The 21,075-nt window shown below is 38.1% G+C and overlaps 1 protein-coding gene across 9 annotated transcripts; it reads right to left on the reverse strand.

The window, feature by feature from the left end:
- Positions 1-4,054: 4,054 nt before the first annotated feature.
- On the reverse strand, positions 4,055-20,218 carry LOC148848614 (Heavy metal transport/detoxification superfamily protein). 9 transcript variants are annotated; one of them, XM_088950198.1, is made up of 6 exons: positions 18,904-19,065; positions 17,222-17,506; positions 16,225-16,307; positions 6,507-7,201; positions 6,334-6,412; positions 4,514-5,028 (listed from the first exon to the last, which is right to left on the reverse strand). In XM_088950198.1, the coding sequence occupies exons 4-6, from the start codon at positions 6,510-6,512 to the stop codon at positions 4,700-4,702; spliced, it is 414 nt and encodes a 137-aa protein (XP_088806324.1). In that variant the 5' UTR covers positions 6,513-7,201; positions 16,225-16,307; positions 17,222-17,506; positions 18,904-19,065; the 3' UTR covers positions 4,514-4,699. The 9 variants fall into 9 exon arrangements, 4 of the variants coding, with proteins under 4 accessions (XP_088806324.1, XP_088806325.1, XP_088806326.1 ...); XM_088950199.1 differs by having other exon boundaries at positions 17,222-17,509; positions 18,857-18,993; XM_088950200.1 differs by lacking the exon at positions 6,507-7,201 and having other exon boundaries at positions 17,222-17,509; positions 18,904-19,115.
- Positions 20,219-21,075: the final 857 nt, after the last annotated feature.

Consider the following 21,075-nt stretch of genomic DNA (forward strand, 5'->3'; position numbering starts at 1 on the left):
ATTTATGAAAAGAGTAGAAAGTGAACCCTACAAACCCACCAAAAATCTAGACTATGATTTTGTAGAAAAGGATTTCTCAAAATGGTCTAAAGATAAGAAAAAGAAAATCTCATTGAAGAAAGAGTTATGAATTGTTTGTATTGTGCATTAGACAAGAGTGAGTTTAGTAAGATCTCTGAATGAGAGACAACTCAAGACATCAAGAAAACTCATAAGATTTCCTATGAAAGAACCAATCTAGATGATGAGTTAAAGGGAAACCTACTAGTGAATGAAGAAGAAATTACTATAATTGAGTCACAAGTAAAAGTTATTGATGAGTTAAATTATTTTGCAAGAAAAGTGGAGTCACTTCAAAAAGTATGGAAAATCAATATGAAATCAAAGGAAAAGAGAAAGAAATTTCTAGCACCAAACACAAATGTCTCCCTCAGAGGTCTAGAAACTTTGAGGTAAGTCTGAACTCAACTAATGCAAATAATATTCTTTCTAAAGAAAATAAGAAACTTAGGAGAATGATAAAAAAATCTTATGATTCAAATTAGTAGTCTGAGGGGTCAAAACATCATTCATAACTCTTTAAGTTTAGTGCTAATTGAAGAAGATGAAGGTGAGTAAAAAGTTAAATGAATCCATTCAAAAGCTAATTAATGAATGTTTGAGTTTGAAAGTTGAGAAATGTGACCTCTTAGACACCACGTGATGGTTTACACATGGGATTGGTAATCTCAATAAAATGTTGGGGAGCCAAAAACCTAGCAATGATAAGATGAATCAAATGCTTTGTTTCTCAAAAGAGTCAATGCTCCACAACTAAATTTATAAGAGCTGAAAACTCAGAACCAAATGAATCCATATGTGATTACTATCATGAAATTGGTCACTTAATCTATTATTGTTGGTATAAAGAGGGTTCAAGTGAAGATGTAAGTCATAAAAGGAAAACTACTAACCCCCAATGACCCCCCCCAATGACCCAAAGTCTATCGGGTGCTAAACTCTTTCTTTTGATTTGTATAGGTGCTTAGGAAGAAGGGGTGAATTCTCAAAGAGAAAAAGGGGTAATCAATCAAATAGAGGTTTGAAACTAACACCCCTCTATTTAGAAAGCATGCTCTTTTAGAAAATTGTTGAATATCTTTGAAAAGCATCTTAATCATTGTCATGTTCATTATCTTGTGAAAAATATCAGTAAGTTTCAATAAAATAGAATACAAATTGAGGAGATATTGTGATAAGGATAAGAAAAGTTATGAAGTTATCAATATGAAATGGACATTATTTCTATGTGATTATTTCTTGTAAGGTTTAACCTCTAATCTCATGATCAATAAATATAAGCAAACCTGAGGAATCAATGACTTGACCTAGCAGTTGACTATCAAAAGCTACTTGCTTCAAGTAGTCGACTACCTAGAATAAAATAACTAGTCAACTAGCTTAAACTAAGTTTGCTATGGTCGACTACTGGCACCTATCAGTTGACAATATAATTGTCATCTTAAATACAAATCAATATTCAATGTTAAAGCACAACTTTACTTTTTCAAAATAAGAAAAGAAAAGTTTGTGTTCATTGTTTATCCCTATCCTACCTCATCAATGGCCTTATCAAGTGAAATCAGAAAGAGGAATGCTCCTTCAAGAGCTCAAAGGGGAGTGTTGGAAGCAAAAGAAAGGTACTAATAAAACTTTACCCATAGAGAAAATCTAGAAGGATGCATGGCAAAATTCTCCATTTCAAAAGGGTTTGACTATGATATCGAAAAGATATGATATCCGAAAAACGTTTGACCAATCAATTGGAATCATAAACATGGCATCCAATATTATTTATCAAAATTTATGAGTGGGTTTTGATTGGTAAAAACCCTTTCAATACCATATCTTTCCCACATCATAGATTTTCTCATTTTAAAAAGGTGATGGAGTAGATCTTCAAACTCATTTACACTACTTGGGAATTGGGATGGGAAAATCTATTTCAGTTTCATGAGAAAATTTACCTTACACTAATGAGTCAATTTTACTCTAACTTTACCCTAGAGATGTTTGGATATAGGACAGTTGTCAAATGAGTAAGAATACAACATACTCTAGAAGACATCGGAAAGATTCTAAGAATAAGTAGTGAGAGACCCTTGGTTTTGGTCTATGAGAAAGGCAACTGGCTTGACAATGTAAAGATTGGATACACAGATGCAATTCAGACTATCTTTAATGACCCCACTCTCGATCACACATATAGAACTAAGTTAAATACCAAAGGGTGCCCTCCATAGCTATAGAAAGTTCATTGAAGCCCAAAGGAGAATGGGCCTTGCAAAAATAAGGAAAAGAAAATTATATGCATTAATTCTATGAAAGTGAAATTGTTGTGCCTATGGATGCATAGCTAGGAATCACTTGGTTTGTTGATCAATTGGAAATTCTTCCATTACGGTAGCAAAATGAGTGCTGATCTTGAAGTGCATAAGATGATTGATATGTTGAGGCCAAAGAAGAGATTAAAGGATTACAATTGAAACCCTTAAAAAAACTGGACACACCACCTAGAGATGTCAAGTGATGATTGAAGAATGCAAGAGAATTGTTGCTGTCTCGGGATGTAGGAAAGCATACAGTCACATTCATCGTGAAGGAAATCAAGCTGCTGATTGGTTGACGAATAAGGGACACAAGACTTTTGCATGGTTTTTCTATAGAAGCATGGGATTTTAGGCGGTGTTTGGCATCAATGCCATTTTCTGCCACGTAGGCGCCACATTAGAAAGAGAGGTGCTTCAGAAAATGGCATCTTGTTTGGCAGCGTTTTTCTAGAATAAAACGTTGCTCCAGACATCACGCTTTGAAAATTGAGAAAGTATGGTATGAAGAAATGTCAAATTCAATGTTTTCTCAGAAAATAGCACGTTGCTGCCAGTGGTGCAATGATGTGACATCATCTTGGACGTTGAATAATATAGACCAATGCTGAAAATGGTTCTACTGTACCAATGTTAAACACCTACTTAATTTGCTTTTGTTAGTACATTAGGCATGACCCCGTACTAAGTATGGGTCCATGATCTGAATTGTTTCAAATTTTTAAATATTCTATATTAGAAATTTCGAACCATGTATTTGTGATAGTTTTAATGGGTCCCACCATGCATGCTTCTTATTCAGTTGAGCATGCATCTATTAATTTAAATATTTTGAAAGAGTGATTTAAATTTTGAATTTTATTTTAAAATGTAACTAACCAATTCTAAAATACTATTTTCTGAAAAATTAGAGCGCCACGTGTCTGAATGAGAAGACTCCAACCTGAATACCTTCCTTTAAGATATAGATAATAGATGTCTTAGGTTTTTCTTTTTGGCCAATTGCTTAACTCTTCCTGTTTTTATCCAGAAAAGGGAGAAATTAGTACTAATTGGTAAAACAGGTTCTGTTAGAATCAATTTCGAACCATCTAGAAGTCGTAAAAATTCAAACGGTCCAACTACATGAGGATCCTTTCGACATTGCACAAAAGCCATACTGATTATTTGCACTAAAAAGGCTACTCCATGTAATAGAATTATTCTAAGTATTTCGGCTGGAACAACTAGGGCCCTGTTTGGCTCGTAGGAATAGGGGTCTAGAATCAAAATCAGAATGGGTTATTCCGATTCCAACTGCTTGGTTGGATGGAATCCCATTCCCATTCCTGCTGGAATGGCATTCCCCATTTGAGGGAATGACCATTCCCTGCCCCTCCCTTTGGAATGAAATCCCATTCTTATTGATTCTAATTCCCATTTTCATTTCTGTCTAAATCAAATGGACTATGTGAATAGGTCATATTAATTCTGATTTCAAAGATTTCGATTTTGATTTTGATTCTAAATTTAACTGCAAACCAAATGGACCGTAAATCTATTTAAACAAGATGCATTTTGTTAAATGGATTTTAATACTTGCAATTTGGAAGTATTCGTAGTTTAACAATGGAATGGGACAAAAAGGAATGGTGAAATAGGATTCATGTAATAGACGCCGGGTAGTAGGGACATGGCTTGATGAGGATGATGAAGTGGACACTGCACATTACAGATAGAATTGAAAGTATAAGGTCTATGCTTCCCAGCTTTAACCTGCTTTAGCTTATGATTGTAGTTTGAAGGATTCACAAAGTCACAACATTACTGCATACTGTCACAGTGTCATTGTCCCATGTCCCATCTAATACATCTCTCTCCTGCTGGGCTCTGGTTCTAGCCCGTGCCCGTATGAGCCTAGATTTAGCTGATCAAGCTGGGTTTATAGTAGCTACCGAGCTTCCTACGCTATGCTTATGGTACGTGGAGAATGCCTGAAATTGGGGAACACGCATAGCATCTCAGTACAGTATGTGACTATGTGTAATGCGTATTGTTACCACTCAAGATGACTCAGTCTCGAAGTTTGTAATATAACAACAAAAGAAAAACTCATTAACAAGAACATCTTTCTGGTTTCTATCCATAAAAAAAAAAAAGAAAAAAAATTGTAGATGTTCTCCTTATCTTTCAATCAAAAAAATTTAGAAGGAATTAAAAAATATATGATTTTGAATATGATCATACCAGCACTGATACATCGGATTTCATGAAAACTCTAAGATGGAAGACCTAAAAAGACCTCATGTTACACCCCTTATCCAAAAAAGAAGGGACCAAAAAAAAAATCATAGTCACATAATAGTGCAGGCATGCGGGTTTTCATCGCTAAAAAGGGAGGCAACTGCTTCGTCGGAGGCCACGGCCACTGAGTAGGCTGCAGGAGTGTGGAAGAAAGTATGGACACTCGCAGCTCCACTGTTGCTAGATGTCTCGTAGTAGTGGTTAACAACGTGGGTGGGATACTTGTAAAAGGAGGCAAAGTGCGAGTAACCCGGAAATGGCCATGGCTCTGCTGCTTTTCCCACTCGTCTAACAGCCTTTAGAACCTTCTTCTCTTCCACTGCGTACCCTCGCACTGTGATCTTCTGTATCTCCATGTCTACTTCGATGTCTTCAACTCCTAAAAAGCTAACCACAATAATACTAAGAATTTGTAGGCAAACCCATTCTTAATTAATATCCAAATTAAATACTTAACCTAAAATCCCCCAGTTTCTCTCTCTGAGATGAGGCGAACCACTATCGTTCAATCCATGGGCCCTGAGACCGCACCGCAACTCAAGTATTTGTGCAGGAGCATTATGATGGCCATGACTTTAACATAATCAATAGATAAAACGATAAAGCCCAATACAGGCTCACTTCTCCTTGGATTGGATCCTAAATTAAAAAGTTTTCAACTCTTTATTCTTTTTTTTTTGGTATTTAGTGATACACACTATATTAATAATCCTGTTCAAAGTCGGTAGTTGTGATTTATGAGAAATAAATTCACGTCTATATCAAGGTTCAAAGTATCGGCCTGTATCAGCCAAAATGTATCATTTTGGAAGCTCCCTGATACGCCCCTATTAGGGGTGTACCGATATGGCCCAATACACTTCTACTGGCGTATCGATATTTTGAACCTTGGTCTATACTAGAAAATTAGCCAACATACCAACTGAGCCACCCCTCGGTTGGCCTATAACTTTGTATTCATCCAACAGATGAATAGTCCTCGGTCTTGGCGGCTGAGCTTACAGGGAGCTGAACTTAAATGCTAATCGGGCAAGTCCGGTTAGTGGAGACCAAATCAGCCCCCACAAAATTGCCCCTCACAACGTCCTACAGCACATTCCCGCTGTATATTGGGAATATCTCCCTATGATAATGCCAAAAATAATGATGTCATCATCGGAAGATATTCCCAATACACGGCAGGGATGTGCTGTGAAACGTTGTGGGGGGCGATCTTCTGGGGGGCTGATTTAAACTCCGGTTAGTGCTACCCACAAGACATTACAGCGACACACCAAGAACATCTTCTGTAAATCATATCATACAAGTACAAGTGATGTTCTCAAAGCGACTGTATTAATGTCTTATGGGTATCAGATCCATATTCTTACATTTCATATACAGTAACCAAACGATGGCGCTAGTAGGCACCCATTTCCAAATGGGTCCTCTCAAGTCTCAACAATAGAAATCCTATAACACCATTGGACACTACGAGCCTAACCCAAAAATCTGTCCGGTGTGAGGTAACGGCTTGGAAAAAATGCTTCTGTACTTGTATATTGGCTTCGTGTTCTGAAACTTAGTTCTGGGTTTAAGACACTGATCGCTTCGATAGGACTCATTAAAAAAACTGAGGCAAGTGCGACCCATTTCTACTCATCCTTGGGCTCATCAGTATTCTTATTTACTACTAATTAAGTACCTTTGAGCTTGTAGATGGCCCTCTTTATTTTTGCAGCACAACCTTCGCAGTCAAGGTTTGGAACCCTCACTTCCACCATCTGCAAGATGCACATTCAAGGACACTTGTATGAGAACAAACACATTAATGAATACCGACCTACAAAGGATCAATTCCAGAAGAAAAAAACTCACCGACATGATTTAGCCTCAGCACTCGGATGATAAGATAGATAGAGGGCGAGAATAGTGGAATGTATATTCAAAAGTCTGGAACTTGCTCTGCTCTTTACACTCTGTATTCTGTAGTGAGGAACTACAAAGCTCTGGCTTTATATATAGGGACAGTCGTCTGGAGTTTGGAGGGGGGGGGGGGGTTGGGTTTCTGTTTCTATTTGAATGCATTGAGCATTTGGGCTATTGGGGGTTAATATTTAATTGGAAGAGCTAAATAATTTCTACCAATTATGGTAAGATATCTCTTCAGCTGCATGTTGTGGGGGAAGGATGCTGGGGAGGAGCATTACTGCATTGGGTTTCGAAATTTGAAAGGAGAGAGTCGAGAGACAAAGTTCACGCGTGGAATGGGAAAGCGTAACTTAAGCGGAAAAAGCTACCAATTTTCTCTGGCGTTGCCTCAAAAAAGCCACCAAAAAGCTTCAATGGGAGGGACCGGCCAGACAAGATACGTTTGCAGTAAAAAAGGAAAGCCATGTAGGAACAATTGCCGACACCATTCAATAGAGCCAGGGCCCAAGCCAACTCATATCTCTGTCAATTTGACTATTTCATCTAACAACTTCACTTCTATGCCTGTATCTCGTCAGTTGGTTAGTCATGTAACTGGATCATATATCAACCGGAAAGCGCCGGACCAGGACTGGATTGGTCTGCAGAAATTTATACCTACGGGTTTAATGTTATAAATATATTACCACTATTAATCTATTATTATTGAGTAATACAATTAAAATAACTTTTGGTTTATCTGTTATCTAGTTCAACCAGCCGATTCATCCCCGATCCTCAACCTTAATGATTCGAATCTCTCAGGGTTTCTGGTTCCTAAGCCCAATGGGCCAGAGCCAACCAACCCTTGTTTGGTATCAAAGGGTGAATTCGGATCTCCTCACAGTACTTGCAGCTGTGTCGTGCATGTGGAACATCTTCTCTTGAATAAAAACATACAAATACAGAGACGTCCCTGATGGACTTGGATATGCTACCTATCATCCGTTCTCACATCTCTACCCACAAGATATTATAACTGTGCATTGGGAATATCTCCCGTCATTCATGAAAAGATGTTCCCAATACATGGTAACGGTGGCCTATGGCAGACCCCGAGTGATCACTGAAATTACTAGCATTGTCAGTTGTGAGGTGGGTGTGAGGACCAATTCTATGAGGAATCCAAACTCCATGAGGGTCAATTGGTCAGTCTGTCAAGTCACACAATCATACGTTAATACCATATATTCGGTGCTTCTCTCTCTCTCTCTCTCCACTCGAGCACTCCACATCGTTTTCTTGATGAGTGAGATCACATCTGCGCCGCACAAATGCCCCACATGCACACCTCAGCATGGGAACATCTCCCGAATTTGTTGGTGAAATATGCTCCCAATACACGGTTGGAATATGGTTGGAATATGCTGTGGGGAGTTTGTGGGGCACAGATGTAAATTCGATGAGTGAACAATGAATGTACCTGAATCTACATATGTCCGACAGAGAGACACATGGAGAAGATCAAAGAGGCTAGAGTTGTCAAATGGTTGGGTCTGGGCAGAACAGGGTGGACCGATCCCTTACCAAAAAGAAAATGTGAACATCCAGCCCGGAGTAGGAATAGCAGACCTAAAACCATATCCATTATTAATAAAGCCTATCCTATCGAGTCTGACCCATTAAGACCTGATAATAATTAGCAGTTATACTTTTTAGGAAAAATCTATGCTGCAAAAAAGACATGATATTAGAGCTTTCTCTAACCCCACTCCAACTCTCTCTATCTATCTATCTTCCTTCTTTTTCTCTCTCTCTCTCTCTCTCTCTCTCTCTCTCTCCACCTTCTTAAGAAGCAATCATGGCTGTAATCTTCCCTTTGGATCGGTTGATCTTCCTTCTGAATCCAAGGCTAAATGGAGTTTAGAGTTTGAAACCACCATCCAGGTGATCTGTTCACTAGTGCAATCAATAAACAGAACTATTGGAGTCATCCCTGTTTTCATTTCATTTTGCCTTGTTTTATAATATAATTCTCTTCATCACCGGGTGCTGCCATCATGACTATCCCTCTCTCGACTTTTAACCCCCAATACAAGTTTAAAGCTTTTATTCACACTTCACTGTTCCGACAATCTACTGCCCATGTTTCTAGAGAGTCCCATCTTTTGGAAAGCAAATCGGTTGTAGCATCATCTAGAATGATTAGTGGCGTTTCAGAAGACAACAGAGCACCATTGATGGCCTGTATGATTCTTCGCATTTGAGAAGCGTTTCCTTGCTCAAGTCGTTTCATCAATGTTGCAACCCACAAGCACCGTTTCAAAACAGACAGGAGACTCATGGATTTACATTGTCATCATGTAGCTTGCATCGGCAGAACAGACAGGAGACTCATGGGTCTACATTGTCATCATCTAGCCTGCAATCACTCAATGCAACAGCATCTTTGGCTTACCCTGTCCTCTATTGTCGCTCTACAACTGTGATCCTGCCAGAACTTCAACAATATTGCTCTTCCACTATCACTGCCTCGTTAGCGGATCCTTTAGTCTAACCAGAGCCTTCGACAACAACAATTGCCTAACCGTCCCCACAATTTTCAAATGCATGGATCCTTCAAGTTTTTTTCTATTCAAATATTTTTTGTTCAAAACAAATGGAGATAGTGATGCTCAAACCCCCACTTCCACCTTAGTAAAAAAAAAGCCGTTGGAATTTTCATAAATGCCATCTGCTTAGTTACCACTTTCATGATGTTGGTTGGTTGGGCATAAGTTTTTCCAGTGTCATGTCTTTCTGGTATCATACACATACAAGAATACCTCTAATATCTATTTTTTTTTAAATCATAAAAGGCAAATTTCATTAATATGTTCAGAATACGGCTTGGGATATTGAAGGAATTGATGTGAAAAACAAATAGATAAGCCTATCAACAAACTAGAGACTAATCTAATGATAAGGAAGATGCAAACCTGAACACAGGGAGAGAAAATTTGTGAGGTCTCTACAAACGGTGCAAATTGATGAAAACGCCAAGAGGATCAACTGTCTCCAAGAGAGATAACACAGACAAGAGACTCCTGTCACGTGAAGCAACCCAACCACCCAATCTGAAATGTGGGGTTAAAAGAGCATACTGATTGCCAGGGTCAACCCCATAAAGTCAACCAAAATTTCAAATTTCAAAACTAGCATGATGAAAAGGGAAGGCTAATGACGAACACCTTGACCATTAAATACTCCTTTAAGGTAGGTGGCGACATGTTGTCTTTCATCACAAACCATATCCCAATTATTTGAAGGAAAACCCAAAATTTTGATCATTATGTTCACCTCCAACTACTGGAAGACAAAGAATCAAACAACGAAATGCCTCCCTTCAGGGTCTGGCCGAAAAAATTATCTCCAAAAAGACCAGAATCCACAACGGCTTTGGCCCTATTGTGCCATGCATGCTTGTGCCTATATTCACACTGCTAAACAAATTTGCACAAGTTGAACAATTAGGCTGTGAATAGTCAGTCATTAGAACATGATGCAGCACCATAGTAGCAAAAAACAAAGCCACTAGATAGCTCAACATCAAAACAAATACTTCCACCTCCTACTCCGGTGCAAATGAATGGCCAGATAGACACTCCCTCCAGCATTTCCAAAACCTCTACAATAATGGTACAAAAACCATCATTAATCCCACTCCTTTCAACTGCCAGAAGAAATACATCACCCAAAAGTAATAAAGAAACAGTTGCAGGAAAACTCAAAAATACATCACCGACCAAAACAAAACCAGAAAACTCTCCTTCAACTACACTGAAATCTCTTACAGAAAGATTAGACATGGCCAACAATTACAATGATAGGCCAACGAGAAAGGTGCCATGAGACCACCCCTCAAGCTTGTGGGAGAGAAACATGAGTAATGGATGAGTCTCAAAAGAAAATAAAATCTCTCCCAAACCAAAATTAATTACAAACTGCATAGACTTCTCTGGTACCTCCCAAACAGATTGATAAAACACTCAAAATAGCTGTAATGGAAATGATCTCGTTCAAGAGAGCTCGCCATTCTGAGACAGAAGAAGAAGAAGAAGAAGAAGAAGAAGAAGAAGAAGAGGAAGAAGAAGAAGATAGAAGAGGAATAGGGTTTTCTCACTTGATGTCAATCTGATTGCTGACACTACAATAGATAACTAACTCAATTGACATGGCTGCTTGGTGTAAACGAACCTATGTGATGGAGTCATTCATATCATATTGGATTTACCTCCTTGAGCTACATGGGTGCTACATGGGCTTGGGTCTTCTGGGCTGGGCTAATGTGAATAACTAGGTGTCTATTAGTCCCACCCTTGAGCTCAAGGTTGATATCAGGATACTGTTACGATCCCTTTGTCCCACATTGGTAGTATGGGATGCTAATGTGAGATACTCCACATTGGTAGTATGGGATACTGTTGTGAGATATACATGTGCTTGGGTTCCCTCCCTCTAACAGCTAGCTTTTAGAGGCGAGTTCTACTAAGTCACGTATCAAATGGTATCAGAGCCTACACTTCTCCCAAGGGGAAAGAAAGTGGTTCTTCTTAATATATAAGATTTTTATTAAAAATAAAGAAAAAATGAGATCCCCCCTTCCTCCTCCTTCCTCCTAACCCCCCTCCTCTTAAGGCTTGTGTTCGGGAGGCTTACGCCTCTTACATTCTGAACCACACCTCACACCTCTATGTAGTGGAATGCCTCATGTCACGCCTCCATGTTTTAAAACATTGCTCTTGCCCACCCTAATATCCCTGTCAACCAAACTTGCAACATCCACTTCCCCCCTTCTCACTCACACTAAGGAATTCACAATTAATTCTTACTCACTAACTCAACCATCCCTTTCCTTCTTTTCCTCAAGTTCTGACCTCAACTCGAAACCTACCTCAAAAGCCTACATTCGTTGCACCTCAACCCCTTCTGATGCTTGACAGTTGGCTCCATGGACTTCAGCATTCTTTGTCTTCAAATCTTTACCTTTTGAAATCTTTCTTAAATTTGTTGGTAGGGCCAGCACCAACCAATCCATCTTTTGATCTTAAAACTTTTGAGATATGAACAAAATGGAACTTGCTTGACTCTCTTACTTTCTTTGGTGTCCCTTAAGCAACATCATCCCTTTCCTTTCTCTCAGAGTCTCTTTTTCTACCTAAATCAGTTCCAAGTCTACCAACTGGGCCTTCAAAACTTAAATACTCTCCTCAAGCTTTTGACCCACCGCTCTCTTCTCTTTTATCACTTCCTCAAATTGACAAGTTGCTTACAATCTCTTGGCTACCCCTTCTCTCCTCCCCTTCTAAAGTCTTTCTTCCCCCCTTACATCCTCCTCCTCTCCTTCCTCTAACCTAGCCTCCTTTCCTCCCCCCGTCTCCTTGAAGACTAGCAGCTTCCTATTCAGACAAAACCAACCTCCCCACTTGAGGTGAATCAACAAGTATCTCAACCAAGAAAGAACCAAAACAAATAGACTTACTCCCCCGATCTCCCAACGAGTATCTGGTTAGATTTTGTTTGCTCCTCCAATCTCCCAACAATTTTCTCCCTTGGATCGATACTAACTCCACTACACGCACGGCAGCGACACATCTCCTCATCTGCTCAATTCTTCTGGCTCACTAATTTTTTCCAAAACTGTCAAACTTAGCAATGACCCAGACCCAATCTTCCACATCATCAGAACGAAACCTGTGAAAATCTCTCTTCTTGCTCCTCATGAACTACTTAAAATTGGCACCTAATCTTTTGTGACCTAATTACTTCTTGTGCCTAAGCCTACTGCAAACATGCTTAAACTTTGAGCTTCAACAAGTGGTCCCCACTCTTTGCACCTGAGGTCACAATTGATGACTGAGACCCAATGAAAGCTGCACTTAAACTTCCATCCTCTAAGCTGCGACTTTCCAAATTCCTTTAGCCAACTCCAGCCATGTGTCTCTTAAATAAAGCCCCAGTCCCACCTGGAATTACCATTTTATCCCTTGCATCTTCACCCCCATTGTCTTCTTCCCTTGAACGACCCTTTGGCTTCCTCTCTTCAACGGAGCAAACATCCTAAAGCTCTGAAGTTGTCTCAATCTTCTCAACCTTCCTACCTTCTTCCTTTCAGCACATGCTATAAAAATTGTATTATCCTCTTCCTCAATAAAGATCCTCAGCTACTGGTTTAGCTGACATGTTGGTTAAACAAGGGACTGTGAGGGAGAGTATGTTCTGGGAAGTTTTGTAAGAAAGATAACTGGGGCTCAACACCTACTTGGGGGTTGACAGCTGTACTTAAATCTGGAAAGTTATTTTAAAGTTATTTAATGAAGTTACCATTTCCAATAAAAATAAATAAATAAATAAATAAAGATCCTCAGGTCATGCTTCTCACTTGCAAAAGCCAAAGCTAAACTGTTCAGGATGTTAGATCCCTCGTCAACCTTGACCAGAATTCTTGCAACATCTAGTTTCTCCCATCTGCTATTTCTTTCATCTGTGCTCAAGAATTTACCACAGGCGTCCCCAATTACACTAATGCTGTGTTTGGTTTGAAGGAAAAGGTAGGGAAACCTTTACCTTTCCATACTTTTCCTTCAAACCAAACACAGCCTAAAGGAATCAACACTCCATGCATGCAAGGGGATACCCAGAGCTCCAATCCACATTGCTCTCTTCCTCTTGCTTTCTTGAACCAATCCTGCCACTAGAAACCTCCAGCTTAAGTGTAAATCACATCCCTACTCATTTTGGTTTCAGATTCCAGAACCCACTCTACCTCCTCCTTGCCACAAAATATAAACAAAAACAGTCTCTCGTCTAGTTTTCTAACACCCCAAACTCTTTTCTTACCCCATTCGAAAGAAGCCCAGGCTACCACTTCTCCAAATCAATTCCAACAAACCTTCCTATCAAGCTTGCATTTAGAGTCTTCATCCTCTCAGCAAGCCTTCCATCGGGGCCAATCTTAAGCTCCCCACAATGACATGGCCACTAATTAGAAGAGTAATTCTTTTTCCTCCTCTTCTTTTCTCTTCAAACCATAGTTGTCAAGGGGACACCTAGACGACACGACACCCTTGGAGGCACGCCTTACCCAGTCGCCAAGCAGTTTTGCATACTGTGTAATAAAATACGTTTATATTGTTATTTTTTTTGAGATTATAATTATAATATAGACATTATTAAAGAAAAATATTCATTTTTTTTGTGTTTATAAACTAATTTCTTTTTATTATTTTCTTATTTGTTAGGGTTTAATCAACACAAACATTTTTTGTGTTTATAAAATAACCACCTTTTCTTTTCTTCTTTTCCTGTAACAGAAATAGGGGTTCAGCACGTATATTTTTTCTTTTTCTACTCATAAATATGTTGATTTCTAGACTTAAACATGAATTTTATAATTTTCTTATGAAAATTATGGATAGTTATTAAAGAAAGTTGGTTATGGAACCTAGGGAACTACCCTAGGATATGTGATTTTACTTAAGAAAAAACCATCGCCTAGGCGACTAGGCGACAAGGCTACCCCTGTCGCCTAGACTCGTCTTGGCGCCTTGAAAACTATGCTTCAAACCTATTCCAATTTCTTACAACGCCACATCTGCCAAACCCATTCCAATTTCCTCTATCTGGGAATTAAGCTTGGCAGACTTGTTTGGAGAGAATCCACATCAACGGTTACTACTACTACTACTACTACTACTAGATCCTTCAGCTTCGTGTTCCTTGGTTGTTGATGAAGAAGGTGAGATTACAAGATATTTATACCCTACCACTCACTTGCACAGGGTTGAAATTGCAATGGATAACTGACTCAAATGATGTGGGTGTAGCTGCCTAGTGTAACCTAAGTGATGGAATTATTTCTGTGATCTTGGGTTTACTTCCTCCTTGGGTTACAAGGGTGCTATGATGGGCTTATCTCTTCTACGCTAGGCTCATGTGAACAACTAGGTGTCTATCAATTGTTGAAAATACGAGGATGAGAAGGAAGCACACTTCCCAAGAAGTATGAAAGAATCAGAGACTAGACTGCAAGAGGGAAACTAACATCTGTAGATGCAAAAGGGAAATTCATAGGTTCAAGTTATTCAGAATAACCATAACCAATCCCAATCCCACTATAATTAGGACACATGATGTAGACCCATACCCTATATAACTGGGTCAGTTTGGTTCAGGTCTCTCTCTCTCTCTCTCTCTCTCTCTCTCTCTCTCTCTCTCTCTCCACCAAAAACTGCAGAATATAGGTGTCAAGAAAATGACAACTATGACATAAGTGGGAAATGGTCTTAACTCTTAATAAAGAAACATAAGTAGAAAATCGTGTTTGACAAAAGTTATGCTGGTTAGAAAAGGAGTAGTACTACCAGATGTAACCTGTATGTTGTGTGGGAGGGGGGGGGGGGAAGAAACTTCAAACCATTTGTTTCTTCATTGTAAATTCTCTTCAACAATTTGGGCCCACTTTCTCAAGGCAATTCATTGCTCTACCTGCTTGCCTAATTCAGTAAAGGCCCTCTTAGAAGGTTGGAAAGTGGGGGGCATGAATAGAAAGCGAAAGATTCTGCCGAAAGCAATTCCTCTAGCAGTGCTGTGGTCGATTTGGAGGGAAAGAAACAGAAAGATTTTCGATCAGAAGCAACTTCAGGTTGACAGGGTGGTAAATTTAATTGTTGATGATCTCAGAGAGTGGCTGAGCTGCAACTTGCTTTTCAAGGAGGATATTCTGGCTTCTTGTGTGGCTGTAAATTTTTTTTTTGAGTTTTCTTAATGCTGTCACCGGTTGTACTTTTCCCTAGTACAGTGAGCAGTTTGTTTGCTTTCTGATGTTTAATAAATCTTAACCTTACCTTTTCAAGAAAAAAAAAACATATTTGAAAGGTTACCTATCATTTTGTTAAAGAAGATGCTCAAAATTAGGACTAGTGCATCAAGAGAGCTTATGGATTTCTTTTGTAGAACTTGTGCTCATTTAGTGAGATTAACACACTAAATCATTCTTTCATTGCTAAATAATAATTTTTCTCTAAGGGTTCTATCCCTGGTTCTTTACAATCATTTGTTTGATGGAAACTCCATGTACAATGTTGACAATTGAGTGAATCAAGACTCTTTATACTATATACTTTAGTGACCTTTCTACCCATTGGCATTGCATTCTTTGAAATTTAAATTTACTGGTGTATGAATGCACAGCATTGTACATGTCACTGTTTAAATAACCCAAAGCCATCTCTTTTCCACTCAAAAAAAAGAATTACATAACCCTTTTTTTGGTTCACTTCTTATTAGATCACATAAGTGGAATCCAGTTTTTGGGTCCAAGAAATCAAACCTGTAAAACTTGGCCCAAGATTCAGTTGCAGACTTGCAGTTGCAAAGGAAGGCCAAACATCACATTAAATCAAGTAAGACAAGCATCCAAAACTCATATACTCTCCGATTCTTATGGTAGGTAATCATATCTTTCTCCCTAACCAATTAAGCTAAAAGAATAAATCCATTGATACTTCAATGCTCAAGAAAATAAAGTAAAGAAAGACCAAACTTGAACATACAATCCCTACATTTTTGGATATGGATGCCTCTAATATACTAATTGGAGATATATCAAAAGCAGCAAATTAGTATGTACCCGTATCTTCACTACCTTCCAGAAGATACAAAAATGCTGAGCTCTTGTAATGCAGTTCTATTTTTATTTATCCAGTTCCAAAATAATACCTCCATCCTCTGCAATAACCAAGAAGAATATTAGCCGGTCCTTGGACCATTGTTTTTTGGTTGATTTTTTAATTGGTATCATTTTTCAGTTGATCTCTAGCATCTTAGCAATTCAAGCATCCTGAAGGAGATGTGATTTGTGCTGTGTAAACCCCAGAGCTTGTTTTTTATGGATTAGATGCTAGCTAGAGTCTGGCAAGGTATAATGGTGGTCCTTGGGACTGGCTTAGTCCATTTTGGATACCCTTAAACAACTAAACTACTACCACCATTCCAACTATTTAAGTTAAAAGGAGGTTCAAACCATGAATGAGGTTTTTTGGGTCCAAAAACCTTTACTCATCTTATAAAGTGACTCTTGACTGCACTTCTTCCCCCATCCCAAAGGAAAAAATAGAAAGAAAACAAGGGTTTCTAGGTTCAACCATCAAACTGTTCATTAATAGAAAATAGAATGGACTTGCATGATCCAAGTCTTACAAATGGAAAGACAGAGTGAAACCAATAATGGAGGCAACCAACATGGATAACTACAAAAATCAATCTGACAGATTATTATAATAGTCCATTCTAGCACAGAAACTAAAGAATGCATCAACATTGAAGAGATTGGATGGCTGCAAGCATCAAAACTAATTGAATACTTATTATGTAGGAGACCCCTTGGTATGCCCTCAAAATGTAAGTCCCACCCATCAAATGGTAGGTCCAGACATCCAGTTCCTGTTATGTGCAGAGCACATGATAGTACAGACCAAAGAAACCATCCAAAAATTCTTGGATTCTAGATTCTTTTTATTTATTTTTTAATTTTTACTTGGTTTTTTCCCACTTTTTTCCAAGTTGTGCACTGCAATCAGCAGCACTGCCCCCTGAACATTAACATTTTGGTGCCCTATTCCAATGGTTTGAAAAAAACATACCTTGGATTTTCTTGTTTATCCATTTCTCAACCAGCATCCCTGCACCAACTCCAGCTGCACAGATTGCTCCATAAATGGCAATGGCAGAAGGTATGGATCTTCGAGGGAGAAAATAGTAGTCTGGGACTTGTCTGATTTTTTTTGGGAGCCGCTTCTTGATGACAGGTCCACCACTTGAACCATTACCCACATCACCACCCACCGTTTTCCAATCCACCTCTTTCAACAAGTCTTTAGGCCTTTCAGTCCCCATGAATGCAAACTAGTTTGCTTTACAATTTTATTCTGCTGAAGAAAGCCACAAACTTCCTTGTGATTTCCAAAATTTATAAAGTTAACAAGAAAACTAAAAGAAGATTGACTCATTTACATGAGACATCGATTGACATGTTTAAGACTTATGCTATTCAGAAAACCTCTTCTATTTCCCCACAAGCTACTCCTTGTGGAAATGAATACTCAGCAAAGTGATAGTATATATGATGGAGATGGCTATAAAAATAAAAAAGACAACTACAAGGAATACACATATGAAAATAAATAAATATAAGGAAAAAACATTGCCAATCATGTTAAGATCCCTTAAGAATTATCAGTTTCTACCTAAGCTATTGTTTAAAGAATATGGCTTGATCATAGCCACTTGGAGCCTTGTATCTTTTGAAATTACATTAGAAAGATGAGCTCTGTCTCCAGAGTTAACATCTTGTTCAAATCTACTGGACAAACAACACTTAATCCAAATTAAACAGAACCACCAATATGAAGAGAAGGAGAAAAAAAAAAAAGCAATTTGGAGTGTGTCTTTTCTATCCACATGTCTCTGTATAGAAACCATTAACAATTTATTAGAAACAACAGGTTTTCCAACAGAAATTTCCACATGTCTCCATTTTTCAAATCTATTCCATTTAAAAGTTATTATAATCAAATAAATTTTATCCATCATATTCTTATTCTGTCCATTTTCAGATTTAAAACATTTTCTTGCTTGTTTTTTTTTTTTTTTCTTGGGAGAGAGCAATAGCTTCTGATATATAGGGAAACTGTTAAAGCAACTAAACCGGTTTGCTTATGGTAAAAAATATCTGGTCAAGGAAATGACTGAAGTTGGTACAAAAGAAATGGCATATTTCAATTTGAGATTGTAAATTCAAATAACCTGATGAGTAATTTCCATGTATGGTTTCTAAGGCTAATGCATGCACCAAGTTCTTTGAAGTCCACCAGTAGTAATATCTAGGAAACTCTCATCGACCACAATCTCTTTATAAGACGTTGAAACAAGAATTGCAGCACTTCAACTTTATATTTCATCTTCAACTCAAGTAGATCTTCTACTGCCTTTTTAGGCTTTTAGATTGAAACTATGCAATAAAAAAGGAGATGCTGAGTATACCTACGTTGAGGAACAATTTGAATCTATCTCTATGAGAATGCTATCTCAAACCGAAATCATTGAGAACATGAAAGGGAAAATGAAAGGTTCTCCGATTTATATGTTAAATTTCTTTATGCATTTCAATGTGAACTACCTCATGCTTCGAGTATTGAGGAATTTTTGTTTTTACCCGTAAGTAACTGATTAAAAATAAAATAAGCATCTAAACCAAAATCCCATCAGGCATATTTTACCATCTCTAAAATCAAACGTATAGTGACGAGAGAGAGAGAGAGCAAACCGGTGAGAACTTGGAAAAACCGCTCAATTTAAGGGAAGAAGGAAACAACGTATGAAGACCAGAGAAGAAGAAATGGGAAAAGGGCCGTCGGGAATATATATCTACCAAGAAGTTGCCAATGACCTGTCTGCCTGGTGACTGGTGTTCGTTTATCTTTCGATCGCGGAAATAGAGAAAGGGTTGAACAGTAAAACGCTTAACATGAGATTCACACATGTTAGCGTTTGGCACTTGTGAGTGTTTTTGGGGTGTGAAAATTCGCGATAGGTACCTGTAATTTAGGTCGGATGTCAATTTAGTTCCGAATTTTAAAATGCGACAATTTAATATTAAGATTTTTAAATGTAAGAATCTAGTATTTACTGTTAATTAACAAATGTCATTCAAGTATCATCTAATTATTTTTTATAATTATCTATTAATAAGGGATGCCAGGTGCTCATTATCGGTTAATAAAATAACAACTGTGTAATAAATGCAAAATCAGGGATTCTTTATTAATAAACAAAGTGGTGTAGGTCATTGGCTCGAATGCCCTCCAAGCTGGTTCAACTAAACGTGAATACATCATCAACGCTGATATTTGACAGTGGATGCGCCCAATGAGCACTGGCTTTGTTGTTCGCCCTTCCACCTTCCTCTCCCCTTTCGATACTCCAGGTTTGAGCTGCCTGCACCTGAGTGTCTAGGTCCGGCGAAAGACTCGACAGCAAGCCCTTCAAGTTCTCTTCTGAATAGCAATTTCAATTTCTTGTACTGAAGGAAAAAAAAAAAAAAGTTGAAATGATTTCCATTCCTTTTCTCTCAATACCAATAATAATCATAAATCCTTCCATCTTGGGTAAATCCTTAATTTCATACATACATGATTATAAGTGAAATTTACATCAGGTTGGATTCATCGATGCTCCTGCTTCCTCTCTCTCTCTAATCATTCTAACCATGGCTTTGTAATGCTTTTGGGATTGCAAAGGAATGAGGAGATTTTAATTTCTGGAGTTCAAACTACTGAATTCTACCACCCAAATTCTCAGTTCTTGGAGAGCTGAGCAGGTTCTGCAATCTGCAAGCCAACAAGTCTGCAACAACCACAAAGAGGGAGGCCGAGCACCTACAGACAGCATTAAGCCCTCTCGAATACACATCGCAGAGTCCTGATCAACACATATGATAATCAAGAACAGACTCAGAACCCCAACCTCCATGAATGTGCTGCACAAGCTTGGACCTAGAAACCAGACGCCCCACTCTTTGACTGGAACAATTTAAATCATTAGTTGATCCCAAATCGAAAGATGTTCAATTAAAATTTTCCATCATCACTTCGACGATTACATACATATATAGAAATAAAAATTAGAAAAAAGTTTATATTAGGCCAAGATTAGTTATCTTCTTGCAAACTCTATTGTTGCTTGGTTATTAACAAAATCTCTCCAAAAGAGGGAAATAACAAAGTGATGTATACTCCCACAGAAGGCCACACAATGTTCTGTTTTTTCGCCACAAAAACAACGAGAGGAACCCAGAAAACCATGTCAGGTCCCCACAATCTAAGCAACTAAGCTCACCTTTTTCGCTTTAGGCTCCAAATTCCATATCAGATTCCCTCTGCACCCTCTTCACGGGTAGACCCAGATTTTGTATCATTTTCTTGAGAAAGAAGATGATGAACAATATGTTTTATTTTTAAAGGTAATTTTAATATTTTAAAAAAATTTAAATTATATATGAGATCATTAACAATAGGTATTAGATTGTCGCATTTCAAAAGTTTAAATATTAGATTATAGCGTTTTAAAATTCGGGTACTAAATTGATACTTGGCAAAAGTACAAGGTACCTATTAAAAATTTTCCCCCAGTTTAAGTCTTTATTGTTATGTATTGATAATTGTAAAAAAGCAAAATATCAAATTTATGCTCTACTATTCCTTAAATTTTTAAAACAAACCTGATTAATGAAAAAATAATAAACCCTACTAAGTGCCACGCAACGCCCAAAAAAAGTAGCACCGTATGATTAGATTATAAGCGCAAGATAGGGAATATGTTGGGGCCCGAGCAAACCACCCACCGCTGGATTCTTGTGCACAGCGCAACTCGTCCAACTCTGTGGTATTCGGATTCTTCTGCCCAATGCCTGTTGCTGTTAAAATACCTTTATAGAAAA

The sequence above is a fragment of the Nelumbo lutea genome, chromosome 6 (assembly GCF_056320005.1).
Source record: "Nelumbo lutea isolate HS-2025 chromosome 6, American lotus-T2T, whole genome shotgun sequence".
In the NCBI taxonomy this organism is placed as follows: domain Eukaryota; kingdom Viridiplantae; phylum Streptophyta; class Magnoliopsida; order Proteales; family Nelumbonaceae; genus Nelumbo; species Nelumbo lutea.

Excerpts from the sequence above, each read along its gene's own strand:
- LOC148848614 (XM_088950198.1), bottom strand. Across the intron at positions 5,029-6,333 it reads GGCCATCTACAAGCTCAAAG|GAGTTGAAGACATCGAAGTA; the intron begins GTACTTAATTAG and ends TTAGCTTTTTAG.